A 19,857-nucleotide genomic window follows, 5' to 3' on the forward strand; every position below is an offset into this window, starting at 1 on the left:
TGATAGTAATATCATGTCTGCTTCTGGATAAAGCAGAGGAGCCAAAGAAGAAACAAGGGCAAAAAGAAAAATTAAGAAGGGAAAAGACAAGGAGAAGGTAGTTCAATGTACTGATATTCTATGAACGTTGACAGTAACTGCTCTTCTCATTCAACACCCATAACAGAAGGTAAGATTATAGTAATACTAAATCTTTCAAAAGCATATATATCTCCAAATGATTGAGCTATTTCAAAACAAATCCCAGGAATGGTCTGTATTTATTCTACTGGTGTTATTAATCCTCAAAACATTCATAAACTCCCTTTATATTACAGCCTAAGATAATTTATTAAGCAGTATTAAGCAGAGAGAGAGAGAAAGAGAGAGGGAAAGAAAATATCCTATTTTTTTATTTTTTAAATTTTTTTTTGACAGGCAGAGTTAGACAGTGTGAGAGAGAGAGAGAGAGACAGAGAGAAAGGTCTTCCTTTTCCATTGGTTCACCCCCCAAATGGCCGCCACGGCCAGCGCAATGGGGCTGGCGTGCTGCACCGATCCGAAGCCAGGAGCCAGGTGCTTCTCCTGGTCTCCTATGCGGGTGCAGTGCCCAAGGACTTGGGCTATCCTCCACTGCCTTCCTGGGCCACAGCAGAGAGCTGGAGTGGAAGAACCGGGACAGAACCGGCGCCCCAACTGGGACAAGAACTCGGGGTGCCGGCTCCACAGGCGGAGGATTTGCCAAGTGAGCCATGGTGCCGGCCCTATATTATTTTTAATAAGCAATGGTATTTCTCTAGATCAGTTTCCCATCATATTCACCAAACTTACTTTCTTTGAACCTAAGTAAGAAGGCTTCAAATAATAAATTTATTCCTAAAATGTAAAGATTCATTATCATAATGATTATCTAAAACATGCATACTTAAGTAAATCCTCAGAGAAGTGTTCCAGAAATATTTGAACAAAGATAGGATCTTCTCAATGACTACTGTGAAGGAGATAATATTCATCTCAGTAAATAGTTAAGCCTAATTAATCTTGGAATCATTGGAAATAGGGTAATCTACATAATACAGGGATTGCTCAAGTAACTGAAGTTTTAATCAAATATAAAATTTGTACTTATTTCATTGTGTTTGTACAAAGATCTATTATTCTGTGCCTTTTATATTAAATACATAATTGATTTTAACCTTTCATACTCAGGGTCCTCATTATGGCCAAAAGTTATTAACCATGTTGCAAATGCAGGGAGATTCCAATATTACTGATGTAAATTATGTACTTATTTGAAAAACAGAGAGAACCCCCACCATCTACAGTTTCAGTCTCCAAAAGCCCACACTGGCCAGCTGGGGCTGGGCCAGAGCTGAAGCCAGGAACTCATTTAGGCCTCCTACTTGGAGAGTAGGGACTCAATTACCTGAGCCATTACTACTGCCTCCCAGGGTTTGCATTAGCAGGAAGCTGGAGTAAGGAGCTGGAGCTGGGCATTGAACTCTACCTAGCACTGCGGTGTGGGACAAAGGCATATTAACTGCTAGGCCAAATACTAACCCCCAAATTTTTATTTTCATACATATTTTTTCTCTCTGCTTATGCATGTTCAATCTTTCAGTTGTTATTCCTTCTTTTTAATAGTAACCCTGGTTTTTAATAGTAAGTTACCTGGTTATAAAACTGCTGCTTCTGTGGGGCCGGTGCTGTGGCGTAGTGTAGCAGGTAAAGCTGCCTCCTTCAGTGCTGGCATCCCATACAGGCGCCGGCTCAAGACCCGGCTGCTCCACTTCTAATCCAGCCCTCTGCTATGGCCGGGGAAAGCAACAGCAGAAGCTCCTGGCTTCGGATCGGCGCAGTTCCAGCCGTTGTGGCCAATTAGGGAGTGAACCAACGGATGGAAGACCCCTCTCTTTCTCTCTCTCTCTGCCTCTCCTCTCTCTGTGTAACTCTGACTTTCAAATAAATAAATAAATCTTTAAAAAAAAACACTGATGCTTCTGAAGTACTATGGGGCTGAGCAACTACATAATCATGAAAAGGCAAATAAGGCGAGGGGAAATGGAGTCACCTAAGTATAAGTTACACCATCTTTGCATACAGTTGGTTATTGGTGTCACAGAATGAAAAAGAAATGATGAAGAGTTAACAGCTCTGCAGTTGTTCATCTAATTCAATCAAGGAGAAGTAAATGTAAAATCTTCCCTGAAAGGACCAGAGTCAAACCTTGTTTCTCTATGAACTACACAGACCTCTTGGTAACCTAACATATAAACAGATATGACTCCCAGGGCACACTGTTGGTATGGAAGAGTTTTGAGATGACAACAAAGCCAATTCTAAGCTGTCACTCATTCCCTTGGCCCTACTTCTACAGTCTTCCTCAGCAAATAGTTGCCTTTTTAAAAGAAGAACAAAAAAGATTATACATCTCCTAAATTATACTCAGAAAATGAGTAAAATAAAATATAAAAATGATAGAAAAGGGGCTGGTACTGTGGTGCAGCAGGTAAAAGCCCTGGCCTACAGTGCTGGCATCCCATATGGGTGCCAGCTTGAGTCCTGGCTGCTCCACTTCTGATCCAGCTCTCTGCTATGGCCTGAGAAAGCAACAGAAGATGGCCCAAGTCTTTGAGCCCTTGCACCCAAGTGGGAGACCTGGAAGAAGCTCCAGGCTCCTGGCTTCGGATCAGCTCAGCTCTAGCTGTTGCGGCCACTTGGGGCCTGAACCAGCAGATGGAAGACCTCTCACTCTCTGGCTCTACCTCTCTCTCTAACTCTTTCAAATAAATAAAGTAAATCTTTAAAAAAAATGATAGGAAGAATGAAAACCAAACAGTCTATCATATGCCTTCTGTACACAGAGAATAATATAAAACAAAAAGTCCTACCTTATAGAACTTATGTTCTTTGGAAATATAATATCATTAAATGTAAATAGGATAATCTATAATACAGACTTCCCAGATTTTAAATACAAAACAAAAAACAAAATTTGTGTTATATATAATTATGCATTTAAAACAAAATGATTTAGAAAGAATGAGCTGGGATGGGTATTGTGGTGCAGTTGGTTAAGCCAGTGCTTGGGACACCCACATCCCATATAATCATTTGAGTCCTGGCTACTCAGCTTCCAATCCGGCTTCTTGCTAATGTATCCTGGGAGGCAGAAGGATAAAGTGCTTGGGACCCGGCCACCCAGGTGGGAGATGTGAATAGAGTTTCAGGCTCCTGGTTGTTGTAGGCGTTTGGGGAGTGAACCAGTGGATGGAAACACACACACACTCTGTCTCTCTGTGTCACTCTGCCTTTCTAGTACATGAAAATAAATAAACATTTAAAAATGAGAAAGAATGTGCAAAAGCAAACCAGCAAATGAAAACAAAAGGAAGAAATATTTACTGAAGATAAAGTTAATATAAAGACAAATTAATTGAACAAAAATATTTTGGGAAGCTGGACCAAAATACTTCTAACTATCCTTAATACCACCTAAGAAGGTATCTTTGCTTGTGATAAACCCTCAATAAGATGTGCTAACAGCTGATGAGGAGAGGAGAAAAGTGGGAACAAATAAAAGAAAAAAGTGATATTAAAAAAAGATGTCTTATTGGGTAACAGTAGAATCCACCAATTACTGGACCAGGTTAAATTTAATAGTGCAAGTATCACACGTGGTCTCACTTTTTTCAATAAAAATCTGATGCCAAGTGCAACTTGCTTTCCATCTCTACTTTTACTAGCTGTGAGATTTTCACCAAGTCATTTAATCAACTTCAGTTTTAGCTGCATCGTTTATAAAATAAGGTCGGGTAGGGGGGATGCTATGACCTTACAGGCCAAATATATCTTTAATCCTATGATTTCATTGCTATTATAATATGTACAACATTGATATTTCAAATATATATATATATATGGAATACTGACTTGAACATAAAATATTTTTGTGAGAAATGATTCTGACCTTTCATTTTTCAGTGTTACAACCTCTTCCTTTGTCTGATTCAGAATACTTTTAGTTATTTCTAGTTCCTTTTCTGCAAGATTGACTCTTCTTTTTATGTCTTCTTCTTGCTTCTCTTTTATAGTCAGTTGTTCCTGCAAAACTTTATGCATTTGTTGACAATTCATTAGAGAGTCTTCTTTTTCTTTAAGTAGCCTAGTGTGCCTAAAAAAGGACAGAAAAAAAGATCCTAATATGAATTAGATATTATTTAAATATTTATCAAAAATATATGAAATGGCCGGCACCACAGCTCAATAGGTTCATCCTCTGCCTGCAGCGCCGGCACCCTGGGTTCTAGTCCCAGTCGGGGCGCTGGATTCTGTCCCGGTTGCTCCTCTTCCAGTCCAGCTCTCTGCTGTGGCCCAGGAGTGCAGTGGAGGATGGCCCAAGTCCTTGGGCCCTGCACCTGATGGGAGACCAGGAGAAGCACCCGGCTCCTGGCTTCGGATCAGCACGGTGTGCTGGCCGTAGTGGCCATTGGGGGGGTGATCCAACGGAAAAGGAAGACCTTTCTCTCTGTCTCTCTCTCTCTCACTGTCTACTCTGCCTGTCAAAAAAAAAAAATATGAAATGCTCCTTTAAAATTATAGGCAATAATCATAACTTTAAAAATTTAAGGTGTTATTAAAATTGTTAGTTCTGTGATGTTAATATATTCCTATCAAGGCAGAGGTAAAATCAATGAAAATTGTTAAGACATAAGCCCAAATTAGGTACTGTATATGGAAAAAAATAAGAAAATAATAAGTGAAATATATTTTATTTTTATTTTTAAAAATATTTTTATTTATTTATTTGAAAGCAGAGTTACAGAGAGAGAAGAGGTGGAGCAAGATCTTCCTTCCACTGATCCACTCCCCAATAATTAACAATATAAAATTTTAAATTTTAAAATGTGTACCGTGACTCAGAAATAATGGCTTCAAACTTCAGTTTTCTAAGTTTTCTTTGACACTCATCAGCTTCATTAGATTTATTCCTAAAATGATAGAAAAGCAAATACGTTATTTCAAAATACTCTTTTTCTACATCATTATTTTATGAATATGTAGAATGGAACTTTTTCTTTAAAAGACTTATTTGTTAATTTGAAAGAGTTCCCAGATGGTCACAATGGCTGGGGCTGGGCCAGGCTGAAGCCAGGAGCCAGGAGCCAGGAGCTTTTTCCGGGTCTCCCACGTGGGTACAGGGGCCCAAGCACTTGGACCATCTTCCCCTGCTTTTCTAAAGCCATTAGCAAAGAGCTGGATCAGAGGTGGAACAGCTGGGATTCAAATGGGCTTTACACGCAACGCTGGCCCCATAAAATGAATTTCTTTTAATGATTTCATATTATTATTTATTCATAGAAGTAATATCCAGTCCATTTCTACAATGGTCAAGTAAACTATCAGATTGATCTGTATTTATGTAAAAAGAAAAAGCCTTGGACAACCTTAAAAAACAAACGAAACCTATGTGAAGATATTATAATGTTACCAAAGCAGGAATATTCTGCAGTAAGTTCACAGCTAGAACGACATTACAGCATGAGGCAGGTTGGTTGGTTTTTTTGCTTTTTTGTTTGTTCTTAATGATTTTCAGCCTAAGAGCAGATTTAGACTACACCATGCAGAGAAACTAAAGCTCTGGTTAAACAAACACACAAATAACAAAAGCTTCAATTTTTCTGATGTGAAGATCCACAGGAGAGTACTAGGGGCAACTACAGCTTCTGAAAAGTGAAGAGGAACCCTGAACAGGAGACAGAGAGGAGTCTCAAATATTCAAATATGAGGGGACTTCAGAAGTTCTTGGGGGCCAGCGTTGTGGCATAGTGGGTGAAGCTGCTGCCTGTGGTGCCGGTTCAAGTCCCAGCTGCTCCACTTTCGGTCTAGCTCCCAGGTAGTGCGTTTGGGAAAGCAGTGGAGGATGGCCCAAGCCCTTGGACCTTGTACCCATGTGGGTGACCCAGAGGAAACTCCTGGCTCCTGGCCTCAGATCAGCTCAGCTCCAGCTGTTGCAGCCATTTAGGAATTGAACAAGTGGATGGACAACTTTTCTTTGTCTCTGTCTCTGTCTCTCTCTCTCTCTAACTCTACCCTTCAAATGAATAAATAAATTTTTTTTAAAAAGCTCTTGGAAAAATTTAGTTTAAAAAAATTTTTGGTGCAATAAAATAGTTGAAATCTATGCATAGTTTTTTCATAATGTGCATATAATTAGTGAGGATCATGGTAGTTTCAAGTATTTATTTTTTTAAATATTTATTTTTAGTTGAAAGGCAGAGTTACAGAGAGGCAGAGAGAGAGAGAGAGAGAGAGAGAGAGAGAGTCTTCCATCTGTTGGTTCACTTGCCAAATGGCTGCAACAGCCAGAGCTAGGCTGACCTGAAGCCAGGAGCCAGGAGCTTCTTCAGGGTCTCCCAAGCAGGTGCAGGGGCCCAAGCACTTGGGCCATCTTCTACTGCTTTCCCAGGCCACAGCAGAGAGCTGGATCTGAAGAGGAGCAGCTGGGAAACAAACCAGCACCCATATGGGATGCTGGTGCCGCAAGCGGAGGCTTAGCCTAATATGTCACATTTCTCATATATTTAGTGTCTCTTACAAGTTTTTATTAATTGGGAGAGAAAAAGAACAATATGACAGAAAACTGAGCAACACCTTTGACGGGTTGAAATGAACAGCACTAGGAAGGGGGAGATGGTTATCATGGGCCACCAGATGTGATGCCCTCAGAAGACGTCCCCACTGCTGGGACTCAGGAAACACTTTGCTAAAAATATGGCATGCTGGTATGCTGATTACTGTAAATTAAAGACTCCTGGAGAGCAGCAGATGCTGGAAGAGGTTTGACTCTGATATTTCCTTATCTGTTAAAGACTGCATTTGTCAAGGAAGAAATTGCCTTTAGCCCATTCCCTGAGTTTTCATTAAGTAAACTCCTATCTGCAGAAAGGAAGATTAAGGATTGTAACCACACCTGAACAAATTTTTTCGTAGGCTATTGTCTGCCTTCCCAGACTCATTCAGTGCCCAAAGAGAATCATTTACTAACTACTGTCTAAATATTGGGCTCATTTATTCACCTAAAATTTCAAAAATTACCACATTCCTGTGATTACTAGAATTTGGGGAAGGATGAGGACAGGGATATGGGGAGTCTGGATAATGGGTACCAAACGCAGAGAGAAGAAATAGAAGACAAGAACCCAAACATAAAATAATTATATGAAATGATGATAATACGGAAATGCTAATTACAATTATTTTATCAGTACACAATGTACAAGTGTTTTGAAATATCACTCTGAATCCCATACACGCAAGTATTGCATTATGTAAAACCCTTGTGGACTATTAAATAATTAAAACGGTTTTTATAAAAGTGCTTCCTGGCCACACAATCACATCACTTCCTTCAGCATAGCTTCATCAGGGATAAAGCTGGTATTTTGTCTCCATCAAAAACACACAGCTGTAACATTCAGTATCTCCTGTCCTCTAGGAAGAAGGGCACACAGAGCATCTGGGTCACCTCTAGGCGACGGGGTAAGCACACTCCTTTGATTGTCCCCCAAAATGTTAATACATCTACGATCCTTTTTCTCCCATTAATCTGGCTGTGGTCAGTTCTCAGAGGGTCCAGGAAGCTTTCCTTTTGTTCCCGTCCCATCTCTGTGGCCTTCTGGACTGGGAATATACAGCCTTATGCCAATCAAGAGGAAATATCAGAACAGCTCAAAATGAGGAAATATTCATTTAAAAAATCTATATGAGTTCTACATTCTTCAGAAATGTCACTCATAACAAGACACAGACAAGCTGTGGAACAATTTCTGATTAAAGGGACTGAATCTGATCCGAGAGTGGATTCTGTGCTGGAAGAGCAAATGTTACAGAGGAGATCTGTAGGTCAACTGACAAAATTGAAATATGGATAGTACATTCAAATATTTCATGTAAATTTATGATACCAAGTGTGGTTATATAAAATATTACTGCCCTGAGGATAGGCAGGCTGAGATACCTAGAGGAAAAAGGCCATACTGAATTTATTATATCTTCAAATGGTTCAAAGAAACACATACACATATATACACACACATACTTCAAAAAGTTCATGGAAAATGGAATTAAAGGATAAATTCATTTTGGTGCTAAAAAGTTTTGAAATATAACACAATTCTTTCATAATTTGTATTTCTATATACAAAGAGTCTTCTGAAAATTCCTAGAAGTGTGTATTATGAAAAAATTATGCGTGGGTGTTCATTTGGCATGAACTGCTAAGCCATTGCTTGGGATGCTACTATACCATCTCAGAGTGCTTAGGTTCGAGTCCTGCTCTACTTCCTGCTAATGGGCACCCTGGAAGGCAGCAGATGATGGCCCAAGTAGTTCAATCCCTGCCACCCATGAGGGGATTCTGGATTGAGTACCTGGCTCCTGACTTTGGACTGGCCCAACCTTGGCTGTTTCAGGTATTTGGGTAGTAAACCAGCAATAGGAGATCTCTCTTTGTGTCTCTATTTCTGTGTGTCTCTGCCTTTCAAATAAAATAAAATAAGTGATTAATTTCAGAAAAATTTGATGGCTTTAAATTTTTTCTGCACCAAAATACAGTTATCTTCTAATCCCATTTTCCACAAACTTTAGAAGTAGCCTCATAAGTATTTATTTATTATATATGTGTGTGTGGAGGGAAAGAAACAGAAAAAAATGAGAGAGAGAAAGCAAATGGGTTAAAATACTAACATAGTGGGCCGGCGCCGTGGCTCACTAGGCTAATCCTCCACCTAGCGGCGCCGGCACACCAGGTTCTAGTCCCGGTCGGGGTGCTGGATTCTGTCCCGGTTGCCCCTCTTCCAGGCCAGCCCTCTGCTGTGGCCAGGGAGTGCAGTGGAGGATGGCCCAGGTGCTTGGGCCCTGCACCCCATGGGAGACCAGGAAAAGCACCTGGCTCCTGGCTCCTGCCATCGGATCAGCGCGGTGCGCCGGCCGCAGCGCACCGGCCGCGGCGGCCATTGGGGGGGTGATCCAACGGAAAAGGAAGACCTTTCTCTCTGTCTCTCTCTCTCACTGTCCACTCTGCCTGTCCAAAAAAAAAAAAAAAAAAAAAAAAAAAAAAAAAAAACAACTAACATAGTGAAGCTAGGTGAAGACTATTTGTATTTGGGTGCTCTTTGAACTATTCTGACAATTTTCTTTAAAGTTTGAATTTTTTTTTTTCCCAAATAAAACCTTAAAAAAGAATAGAGAAAATTAAGACATCATCAGAAAAGCGAGCAAAGGCTAAATATGTTCAGGTGAGTCACAACTGAAAGACTGCTGGGAGACATAAATGCAGGGGTACACTTAAAAAAAAAAGAAAGGACTATTTATTTATTTAAAAGGCAAAGCTACAGAGAAAGAGGAAGAGAAGATAGAGAGATATTAAGACATCTTTCATCTGCTGATTCACTCTTCAAATTTCCATTGCTTTCCCAGGCCATTAGCAAGGAACTGGACTGGGAGTGGGGCGGCTGGAACACAAACCATATGGGGTGCCAGCATCACAGGTGGCAGTTTAACCCACTGTGCCACAATGTTGGGCTGGGATGGCCTAGGCTGAAGCCAGGAGCCAGGAAGTAGCCAGGTCTCCCACAAAGGTGGCAGGAGCCTCAGTACTTGGGCCATCTTCCTCTGCCTTCCCATGCACAATAGCAGGAAGTTGGATTGGAAGCAAAGTAGCCGAGAATCAAACTGGCACTCCAATAGGGAATGCCAGTGTCACAAGTGGGTGGTTTAACCCACTGTTCCACAGCACTGGCCCCAGGGGTGCAGTTTTTAAATTGGTTTTTTAGAAGATTTTTTTATTTCCTTATTTGAAAGGCAGAGTTACAAAGAAGCAGAGACAAAGAAAGAGAGAGAGAGTTCTTTCATCTGCTGGTTTACTCCCCAAATGGTCACAATGGCTGGAGCTGGGCCAATCCAAAGCCAGGAGCCAGGAGTTTCTTCCAGGTCTCCCATGTGGGTGTAGGGGCTCAAGGACTTGGGCCATCTTTTTTTTAATTAATTCATTTATTTGAAAGAGTTATAGAGAGGTAGAGGCAGAGAGAGAGAGAGAGAGAGAGAGAGAAAGAGAAGTCTTCCATCGCTGGATTACTCCCCAATGGCCGCAACGGCCAGAGCTGTGCCAAACCGAAGCCAGGAGCTAGGAACTTCCTCTGGGTGCAGGGGCCCAAGCACTTGGGCCATCTTCTACTGCTTTCCCAGGTCATGGCAGAGAGCTGGATTGGAAGTGGAGCAGCAGGGACTCAAACTGGCGCCCATATGGGATGCTGGCACTGCAGGTGGCAGCTTTACCTGCTATACCACAGCACCAGCCCCTTGAGCCATCTTCTATGCCTATGTCTACCTCTATGTCTATGTCTACCTGTACCCCTACCCCTACCCCTGCCTCTTTCTATTGCTTTCCCAGGCCATAGCAGAGAGCTGGATTATAAGTGGAGCAGCTGGGGCCGGTACTGTGGTACAGTGGCGCAGTAGATTCACCTTCTGCCTGCGGCACCGGCATCCTGTATGGGCACCGGTTCTAGTCCCAGCTGCTCCTCTTCCCATCCACCTCTCTGCTATGGCCTGGGAAAGCAGTAGAAAATGGCCCAAGTCCTTGGGCCCCTGCACCCACATGGGAGACCTAGAAGAAGCTCCTGGCTTCGGATTGGCAGCAGCTCCGGCCGTTGCAGCCATCTGGGGAGTGAACCAGCGGATGGAAGCCCTCCCTCTCTGTCTCTACCTCTCTCTGTAACTCTGTCTTTCAAATAAATAAAAAAAAAACTTTTTAAAAAAAGAAGAAGTGGAGCAGCTGGTGCTGGTGCCATGGCACAGTGGGTTAAAGCCCTGGCTTGAAGCGCCGGCATCCCATATGAGCACTGAATCTAGTCCCGGCTACTCCTCTTCCCATCCAGCTCTCTGCTATGGCCTGGGATAGCAGTGGAAGATGGCCCAAGTGCTTGGGCCCCTGCACCCACATGGGAGACCTAAAAGAAGCTCCTGGCTCCTGGCTTCTGATCAGCACAGCTCCAGCCATTGCGGCCATCTGGGAGTGAACCAGTGGATGGAAGACCTCTCTCTCTCTCTCTCTCTCTCTCTCTCTCTCTGTAACTATGTTTTTCAAGTAAATAAAATAAATCTTAAAAAGAAATAAGTGGAGCAGCCATGACTCGAACTGGTGCCCATATGGGTTTCTGGTGCTGCAGGTGGCAGCTTTTACTTGCTACTCTAAGGCGCCGGCCTCTTAAATTGATATTTTTAAAGTTACAATACCCAATCTTGGGTAAGAAGTAGAGTAATGGGTATTTACAAATACTTCTGAGATTATATATCAGTATAATCCTACTGGAGTTCAGTGAATCATTATGCATTAAAAGTCTTAAAAAAACATTAGGTCTGGGGGACAGCACTGTGGCACAGTGGGTTAAGCTGCCACCTGTGATGCTGGCATCCCATATGGTGTGTGTTCCAGCTGCCCCACTCCCAGTCCAGCTCCTTGCTAATGGCCTGGGAAAGCAGTGGAAATTGCCCAAGTGTTTGGCACCTGCCACTCATATGGGAGACCTAGAAGAAGCTCCTGGATTCATTGAGACCATCTGGGGAGTGAACCTGTAGATGGAATCTCTCTCTCTCTGTCTCTCCCTCTCTGTAACTCTGACTTTCAATAAATAAGTAAATGTTAAAAAAAATTAAGCTTAGCAAACATGATCCCAAAGCATTAACTGTATGACATTTATCTCTATGAATTTTCAAAGTATCTTTCTTCTAAAAGTGAAAACTTGTGACATTCTAAAAACAAGGGATGCATAGAATGGGACACTATGCAGTCGCTTAATAATTATTTATACATTTATCATGTAATAATGTGAGAAAATATCTAGGATAAAGCATGAAGTGAAAAAAGTGTAAAATAGTACATAAAGTATGATCTTGCTATGTACATTTAGAAATATAGACTTGAAGCATATGTCAAAATGTAACTATGATTTTCTTGTATATTCCTGTATTTTACAACATTTATACATCTGCTTTGAAATCAAACAGAAATGTTACTTTTAAAAAAAGTTCTGAGGGGCCGGCACTGTGGTGTAGCGGGTAAAGCTGCAGCCCATTTGGGTGCCAGTTCAAGTTCCAGCTGCTCCATATCCAACTCAGCTCCTTGCTAATGCACCTGGGAAGGCAGTGGAGGATGGTCCAAGTCCCTGTGCCCATGCACCCACATGGGAGACCCAGAAGAAGCTTCTGGGTCCTGGCTTTGGATTGGCCCAGCTCTGGCCTTTGTGGTCATTTGGGGAATGAAGTAGCGGATGGAAGACCGCTCTCTCTGTTTCTGCTCAGTGCTGACCGTTGCAGCCATTTGGGGAGTGAACCAGCAGATGAAAGATCTGTCTCTCCTTTGCTCTCTGTAACTCTGCTTTTCAAGTAGATAGATAAACCTTTAAAAAAAAAAAGTCCTGAGGTTCAGAGCCCCACCACAACTTTCACCGTATGTTCAGACTCTTGAGCATACTTTTCCAAATCTAGAGTCAGGGACAGTAGAACTCCTTTGATGGTTATTTTACTATGTTACTAATCAAATTTGGCAGCAGAATTTTTTTTTATTATTTTTTTTTATTTTTTGACAGGCAGAGTGGACAGTGAGAGAGAGAGACAGAGAGAAAGGTCTTCCTTCTTTGCCGTTGGTTCACCCTCCAATGGCCGCCGCGGCTGGCGCGCTGCGGCCGGCGCACCGCATTGATCTGATGGCAGGAGCCAGGTACTTATCCTGGTCTCCCATGGGGTGCAGGGTCCAAGGACTTGGGCCATCCTCCACTGCACTCCCTGGCCACAGCAGAGAGCTGGCCTGCAAGAGGGGCAACCGGGACAGAATCCGGCGCCCCGACCGGGACTAGAACCCTGTGAGTCGGCGCCACAAGGCGGAGGATTAGCCTAGTGAGCCGCGGTGCCGGTGCAGCAGAATACTTTGAGGCCAGTAAAGCCACTCTTTCTATGATCTACCTTTGAGTGCCTGATGGTTCTCTTTAACTTCATTAGGATTGGAGAAACTGGAAGGAACAGAAAGAATGCCTACATCTCTTTAAGCACTGAATTCCTACTTTTACTGTCAGCAAAGAGTGATAATCCTCTCTTCAACTGCTGTGATTAAGCCTTCACAAAGGGCCTTGCTGCTCCTTCCCATCAAAGCAAAGGGAATAAGATGAAATAAATGGATATTCTCTACTTTGAAAGGCAATGGTCAATACTATTCCACTCTTTGCTATGAAATGGCCATTCTTAATGTGCCTCCTTGAAATGTCCACTTTGTGATCTAAAAGGCACCTCAACTCTAATGGCAAAAGCATTGTTCTTTGATTCTCCCCCACTGTCTATTTCTTTCACAGATTTTCTCACTTCAACCAATGGAAACAACACCATGACATTAAAAGGTAACACCTTATATTATCATAGGCACTCTACAAAGTAGCCCTTAATGGGTCAGGAATGACTGGACAAACCACTTCGATACACAAGGCAAATAGAATTGAAGGATTATCTCTCAGTCTCAACAAAAACATAAATGACCTAGCACAGCAACTGTCTCCCCTCCAGGATCAGGTGCATTCACTGGCAGCAGTTCCCCAGAACCACTGGGCAGTAGGTCTCCTCACAGCAGAGAGTGGGGGACTTTGCCTTTTGGGTGAAGAATGTTTTTACACCATAAATCAGGTGTGGTAAGAGATGAGATCCAATGCATAAAAAGAAATGCTAATGAAGTGTATTAGCAAGATACCTTTGCCTCATTTTGCCATCTTTTCCGCTGTGGGCAATTTCTCTAGTATCTCCTTTTGTTCTCATAATCATAGTGCCCCTATCTCTGCCATGTATAATTAACCTATTCCAAAGGTTCTGGCAGGAACGATTAACTGCTATATCTGAAGCCATCTCGCAGCAGCAACACAAGACTGCTCTTGTTCTTTAATCAATCTGATTCTGAGTATAGATCCTCACTTAAGTTCTTGCCCCAAGTCTATCAGCAGGAAGTATCCAGAAAGAAATTGGCACCTGACTCTTTATCTATACTCAGAGTCAGAGTTGATGGAATAAAGACTCATGACCCAAAAGAGAGATAATATTGGAATTTATTCCTTGCCCTTGAATCCCAATTCAGTCTAACACTCTATTGTGTTTACACCCCTAGGTTTGGAGGCCCAGCAGCCACTTGAAAAGACCAGTATATAGAAATTCACTTCCTGTTGCCTCCTACCCCCACCCCCACCCCTAGCCCTTGTAAGACATAAAAAAGGCCTGGCCCCAGGGGTCGGGGCCTCCTGCTGTGGGCCTCCTGCCAAGTGTTCTGTGCAGGCCAGCAGTTGGTCACCCACCTCTGGGGATTTATTTTCTCTGTTTGGTCTGGTTGTAGATTAGTATTCTGCCTCCTCTTTGTTCTGCACCTCTTTTCCTAACAGCTCTTAGTCCTATTTTACAACATAAAGAACTGTGGCCAGAGACAGGTAACTTGACCAAGGTAGCATAACTGTTAGGTAGTAGTGCTGTGTTGCAAACACCAGTACTCTGGGTTTGCAGTTTGGTTCTTACTTTGTGACCTCTCAGCTGAGTATCCCAATGGTGATAAGCCCCTCCCAACTCCGTCCTTCATTCTTCCCTCCCCAGTCTCCTGCCCTTCTTCCCTGTCAGATTTACTCCATTAGTAAGCCCTGGCAGACTCACCTCCAACACATACATCTCTCCATCTCCAAGACACAGCCTTAAGCTAAACCAGTCAACTTCTCACCTGTGGGAGCATGCAGCCTCCCTACTGGTCTACCTAAAGCTCTCTTACAATCCCACTCCAGCCCATTCTTCAAGTAGCAGGCTCAGAGGTCTTTTAAAACATAGATCAGACCCCTCTCTTGTCTAAAGTCCTCCCGTAACTTCCCACTGTTCTCCAAATAAATCTCAGCCCATACACACTCTTCTGAATATGCTGATGGATTAATTTCGTGTTGCTTTTGGAACAAATAATTACAAGCTTAGTGATTAAAAGCAACACACACGTATTATTTCACAGTCCCGGAGGTCAACAGCACCAAAATCCAGGCGATCCCAGGACAGAGCCCCTTCTGGAGGCTCCAGGGGAATATTCATTTCCTTGCCTTTTCTAGTTTTCAGAGACCACCTGCATTTCCTGGCTTGTGGTTCTTTTCTCTATTTTGAAATCACATCACTACAATTTCTGCTTCTATCCTTACATCTACTTTTGTGACTTTGACCCTCTGCTTCCCCCTTATAAGGACCCTTGTGATTGCACTAGGCCTGTCCTTGTAATCCGGGATAATCTCCCCATCTCAAAATCCTGAACTTAATCACATCTGCAAAGTCTTTTTTGCCATGTAAGGGAATCCACTTACAGATTCCCGAGCTTAGGACATGAAAATCTTTGGGGAGTCATTATTCTGTTTACCACAACTGACTCTCTTCATGTTTCTTGAACTTGTAAAACACATTTCCAAGGATTTAGGGCCTTGTCCTTGATCTCACTGCTCCCAAACGTTAGCCTGGTTAGAGCTTTTCTGCTATTTAGATTTTAACTTAGAGGTCATCTGCTCTGGCCAGGGATGCCATCCGACCACTCTATCAAAAGTATACCACCTCTCCCTGCCATTCACATGTTTTATGCCTATTTTCTATTTTTGCAGCACTTAGCGTCACCTGAAATTACCTAAGTAACCCTGTGGGAGCTTGCCAGTCTAGTTTCTCCTGTATACAGTGCCTGTACACAACAGTCCTGGCTTAACCTGCTATGCCAGCCTCTCATAGCCTCTTTTATGGGGGGTATTTGAGGAAAATTTCTCTCATACACCTGGTAATCCTTGGTTGTATGTTCTTCCTCAGCCTGCAGATTCTCTGCTGTTTACTTTTGTCCTAGGTTGTTTTTGGAGGCTGTGGTTAGACACAGGGTATGCTACCTGGTGGGGCACTCAGGTTCGCCTAGGGCTGTGGGGACCCCAGACTCTCCAGCTCTACTCCCTGCATTCACTGGTTTAGCAGATGCTGCTTCACACAGAGCTAGATGATTGGCGGGACTTTGGTGAAGGGCCAGCTGGTACACGTCACAAACATGGGGGCAGTGCCTTATAAATGTGTTTGCTTAGAGCCATCCATTCCTTCAATGTAAAATCCAAATGTCTGTGGAAATGGGGTCCAGGAATCTGATCCTGGGGTTGGGTCTCTAGGGGAGGTCACACTGTAACAAGCACTTGTAAAAAGCTCCCCAAGATTCTCATGCAGAATGGGGTTTGAGAACCAGTGTTCTTCCCAGGCCCTACTCCTTTCTCTTTGTTCTCATTGATCTGAGAAAAGGCTCTGCCTATCACATGCCCACCATCACCACTTCCACTGGTTGAGTCTTCCACAGAGCTGCTGTTTTTACTATCCTTTCTATGTGTTATCTTTCAGGCACTCCTAAAATTTTTACCATCTATACCAGCCTTTCTTATTAGCCTCATTTAACTATCTTTATCCTGTTATATCTATTTGGAAGCTATATATATATATATATATATATATATATAGAGAGAGAGAGAGAGAGAGAGAGAGAGAGAGACTTCATTTAAAAGTAACAAAACTGCTTATAAAAGCCTTCACAGTTTTCATTGTTTCAGGGAGGCCTCCCTCCTTAATTGAGATAGATATTATTGATATGTAAAAATAAAGTTTGTAGAAAATGTCATCACCAGCTTTTCACTAATGCTCTGCCTGTTTGGCAAACACGACTGGTTACCTTCTGGACATTCACCCAGCTTTCTTCCTGGTTGACAGGGTCCTGATTTTCATTTGCTCTCGGGATAAATCCTGTTTGATCTAAGCTAATTATGGCAGTCTGGTCCCTCTGTCAGGGGTTCACCTAGGAGAGGTTATGGAAGGGGTTCTAACCAAAGACATGCCAAGAAGGCAGGGTGGTGGCTTTCTGGGAATTTTTTTTCCTTCACTTCTAAGAACACCAGAAAAACAGGACCTTTTAACCTTGCAGTGGCCTCACTTGTATATGGTAGCTGGAACTGCAGCCATCAAACGATCACCAGAACCTGGCTTTGGGTTGAGGCCAATGCTGAGGGTGGCAGGATGCAGACAGAAAGAAAATCAAGGTCCTTAATGATGTTGCTGAGTCTCTGGATCAACCTAGCCTGATACTGCCCTATCTCTGTGACCTGTAGCCCAAAGTATTCTATGGGATCAAATCTCTATTCTCCAGTATATAGTAATGCTCTTATGAACCATGGTAAATATTTTCTTAAAAATCTTAGGGGGCTGGAGCTGTGGTGTAGTGGGTAAAACCACTGCCTGCAGTGCTGGCACCCTGTAAAGGTGCCCATTTTAAGTCCCAGCCACTCCATTTCCAATCCAGCTCCCTGCTAATGTGCCTGGGAAAGCAGTGGAAGATGGTCCAAGTCCTTGGGCCCCTGCACCCATGTGAGAGAACCAGAAGAGGCTCTGGGCTCCTGGCTTTGGACTGGCCCAGCTCCAGCCCTTGTAGCTATGTGGGGAGTGAACCAGCGGATAGAAGACCTCTCCCTGTGCTTCTGCCTCTATGTAACTCTGACTTTCAAATAAATAAATAAATCTTTTAAAAAAACTTAGGAATAAAGAACCCCAATTTCATCTACTTATAAGCTACCTCTTCCCTTTACCTTTTTTCAATTTTTATTTATATTTTTAATTTTTGACAGGCAGAGTGGACAGTGAGAGAGATAGAAAGGTCTTCCTTTTGCCGTTGGTTCACCCTCCAATGGCTGCCGCGGCCAGCGTGCTGCGGCCGGTGTATTGCACTGATCCAAAGCCAGGAGCCAGGTGCTTCTCCTGGTCTCCCATGGGGGTGCAGGGCCCAAGCACTTGGGCCATCCTCCACTGCCTTCCCGGGCCACAGCAGAGAGCTGGCCTGGAAGAGGGGCAACCGGAACAGAACCCGGCGCCCCGACCGGGACTAGAACCCGGTATGCCGGCGCCACAGGAGGAGGATTAGCTTATTGAGCCGCGGCGCAGGCCCCTCTTCCCTTTACATCAAATCCATAAAATTGATAACCAAATATTTAAAAATCTTTAAACAAAAAAGTATATGAATTTGGATAGGTGAAAAATACTCTGATTCCCAGCCCTGCAAAGGAGGTGAGGATTAAAAATGTAAAGAAACTTGAATTCACAGCATCTTCCAATTTCTGGAGGTCTAAAGAGGTTTAGGAGTACACAGTAAATTTTTACTTTATTAACACTTTTTTTTTAACGAGTTATTTTGACTTCAACCTTAATTGATCATTTAAAAAAATGACCAAGCTACAGCGGGCTGGCGCTGTGGCTCATTTGGTTAATCCTCCACCTGTGGTACCAGCATCCCATATGGGCTCCGGGTTCCAGTCTTGGTTGCTCCTCTTCCAGTCCAGCTCTGTGCTATGGCCCGGGAGTGCAGTGGAGGATGGCCCAAGTGCTTGGGCCCTGCACCCCCATGGGAGACCAGGAGAAGCACCTGGCTCCTGGCTTTGGATCAGCGTAACTCCGGCCGTAGCAGCCATTTGGGGGGTGAACCAACGGAAGGAAGACCTTTCTCTCTGTCTCTCTCTCTCACTATCTCTCTACTTGTCAAATAAAAGAAAAATGACCAAGCTACAAATTTGGCTCTAACTTATAAATAAAATGGTACTTATAAGTTACTGGGGGCCTCCTGACTTCTCAGCACCCTGAAGCTTGAGGAGCCCCAGGCTCTGATCCAAAACGTCCACCCTCCCCAACTTAATCCTAGCATGGAAGCAGAGTGCCTGGAGTGCAGATGGAAGAGTGAAATCTGGGTGGCATACAGGAAGGTCTCTAACACATGGAGCCATTTAAGTGGCTCCACTCGTATCTTTTATAGTTCACATTGTCTAAAAACAGATACTCTGTCCATTTTTTAATTTTCAGAAGATCTATGGGCAGGAAGCGCCAGTTCTATCAATGGATACAAGAGCACCAGCATGTAACTGCACAGTGATTTCCTAACAGGTAACAGTTTGATGGACTTTAGGGAGGTGAGGTATCTCTCCCTCTAACCTCAACCAACCCTGACTCTCACCTTCCTCAGCACTCACAACACAAGTTACAATATAAATATAGTTAACACAAAATACCACAGAACATTTCATATGAAATGGGCAGACTCCTTGAATATACAGACTTCTGGGCAAACTTACTCTATTTAAAAAATCAATTCACGCCACAACCAATAAGCTTTATTGTCTGTCTTCAGTATGCTTATTTCTATGTTTTGCTTCTCTCTAGGCCTCCACTCTATGTGTTGAGTCTTGGCATGTCCATGAATTTCCTCTTAGCTTAGCAGGGTAGTGGTACCACCTCCCTGTTTCTGAACTGTGCCGTCTACACTTCCTGAGCTCCAAGAAGATGTCACACAGTAACTGTGGCCTCACTAAATGGGTCTCCACATGAGACGCCACTTGCCAAAGTTCTCTCTGATGTTATGAGAGGAAGGGGCGTGACAATACCCCCCACCCCGCCCCACCAACCACCATCTTGTTTCTTTTTCGTATGTTCATTCCCAGAAAGCTCCTTCCTAGCTTCAGGGAGACCCTCAGGAAGGAGCCCCTATTTACTCACCCTCCATACCAGCCATCAAACAGACAGCTACACTACTGTACTTACTGTGCTACTAGCTACAGTGTTACAAACCACAAACATTCGCTTTTCCTTATTTTTAAAAGCAAACTATTTTGCAACAAATAACTCAAGTATATATTAATTTGATAGAGCATGTAAGGAATTTGCTCTCCTTTTATTGTTCAGTGTTTATTATTAAACACATTGTTCTTAGGGGTAGCCTCAGACAATACA

General features: G+C 43.1%; 1 protein-coding gene across 16 annotated transcripts in view; it reads right to left on the bottom strand.

The window, feature by feature from the left end:
* Positions 1 to 19,857, bottom strand: part of LEKR1 (leucine, glutamate and lysine rich 1) — a 219,674-nt gene that overhangs the window by 67,239 nt on the left and 132,578 nt on the right. For 12 of the 16 annotated variants that reach the window (XM_070072606.2, XM_017346867.4, XM_008266381.5 and 9 more), the window contains 2 exons: positions 4,893 to 4,970; positions 3,950 to 4,153 (listed from right to left, as the gene is read on the bottom strand). In XM_070072606.2, coding sequence (XP_069928707.2) covers positions 3,950 to 4,153; positions 4,893 to 4,970 — 282 coding nt within the window. The remainder of the gene's footprint in view (positions 1 to 3,949; positions 4,154 to 4,892; positions 4,971 to 19,857) is intronic. The other 4 variants (XM_051818732.3, XM_051818731.3, XM_089331045.1 and 1 more) reach the window with 1 other exon arrangement.

Source organism: Oryctolagus cuniculus, chromosome 4 (assembly GCF_051225735.1).
Source record: "Oryctolagus cuniculus isolate XC-2025 breed Fujian yellow rabbit chromosome 4, ASM5122573v1, whole genome shotgun sequence".
Classification (NCBI taxonomy): Eukaryota; Metazoa; Chordata; class Mammalia; order Lagomorpha; family Leporidae; genus Oryctolagus; species Oryctolagus cuniculus.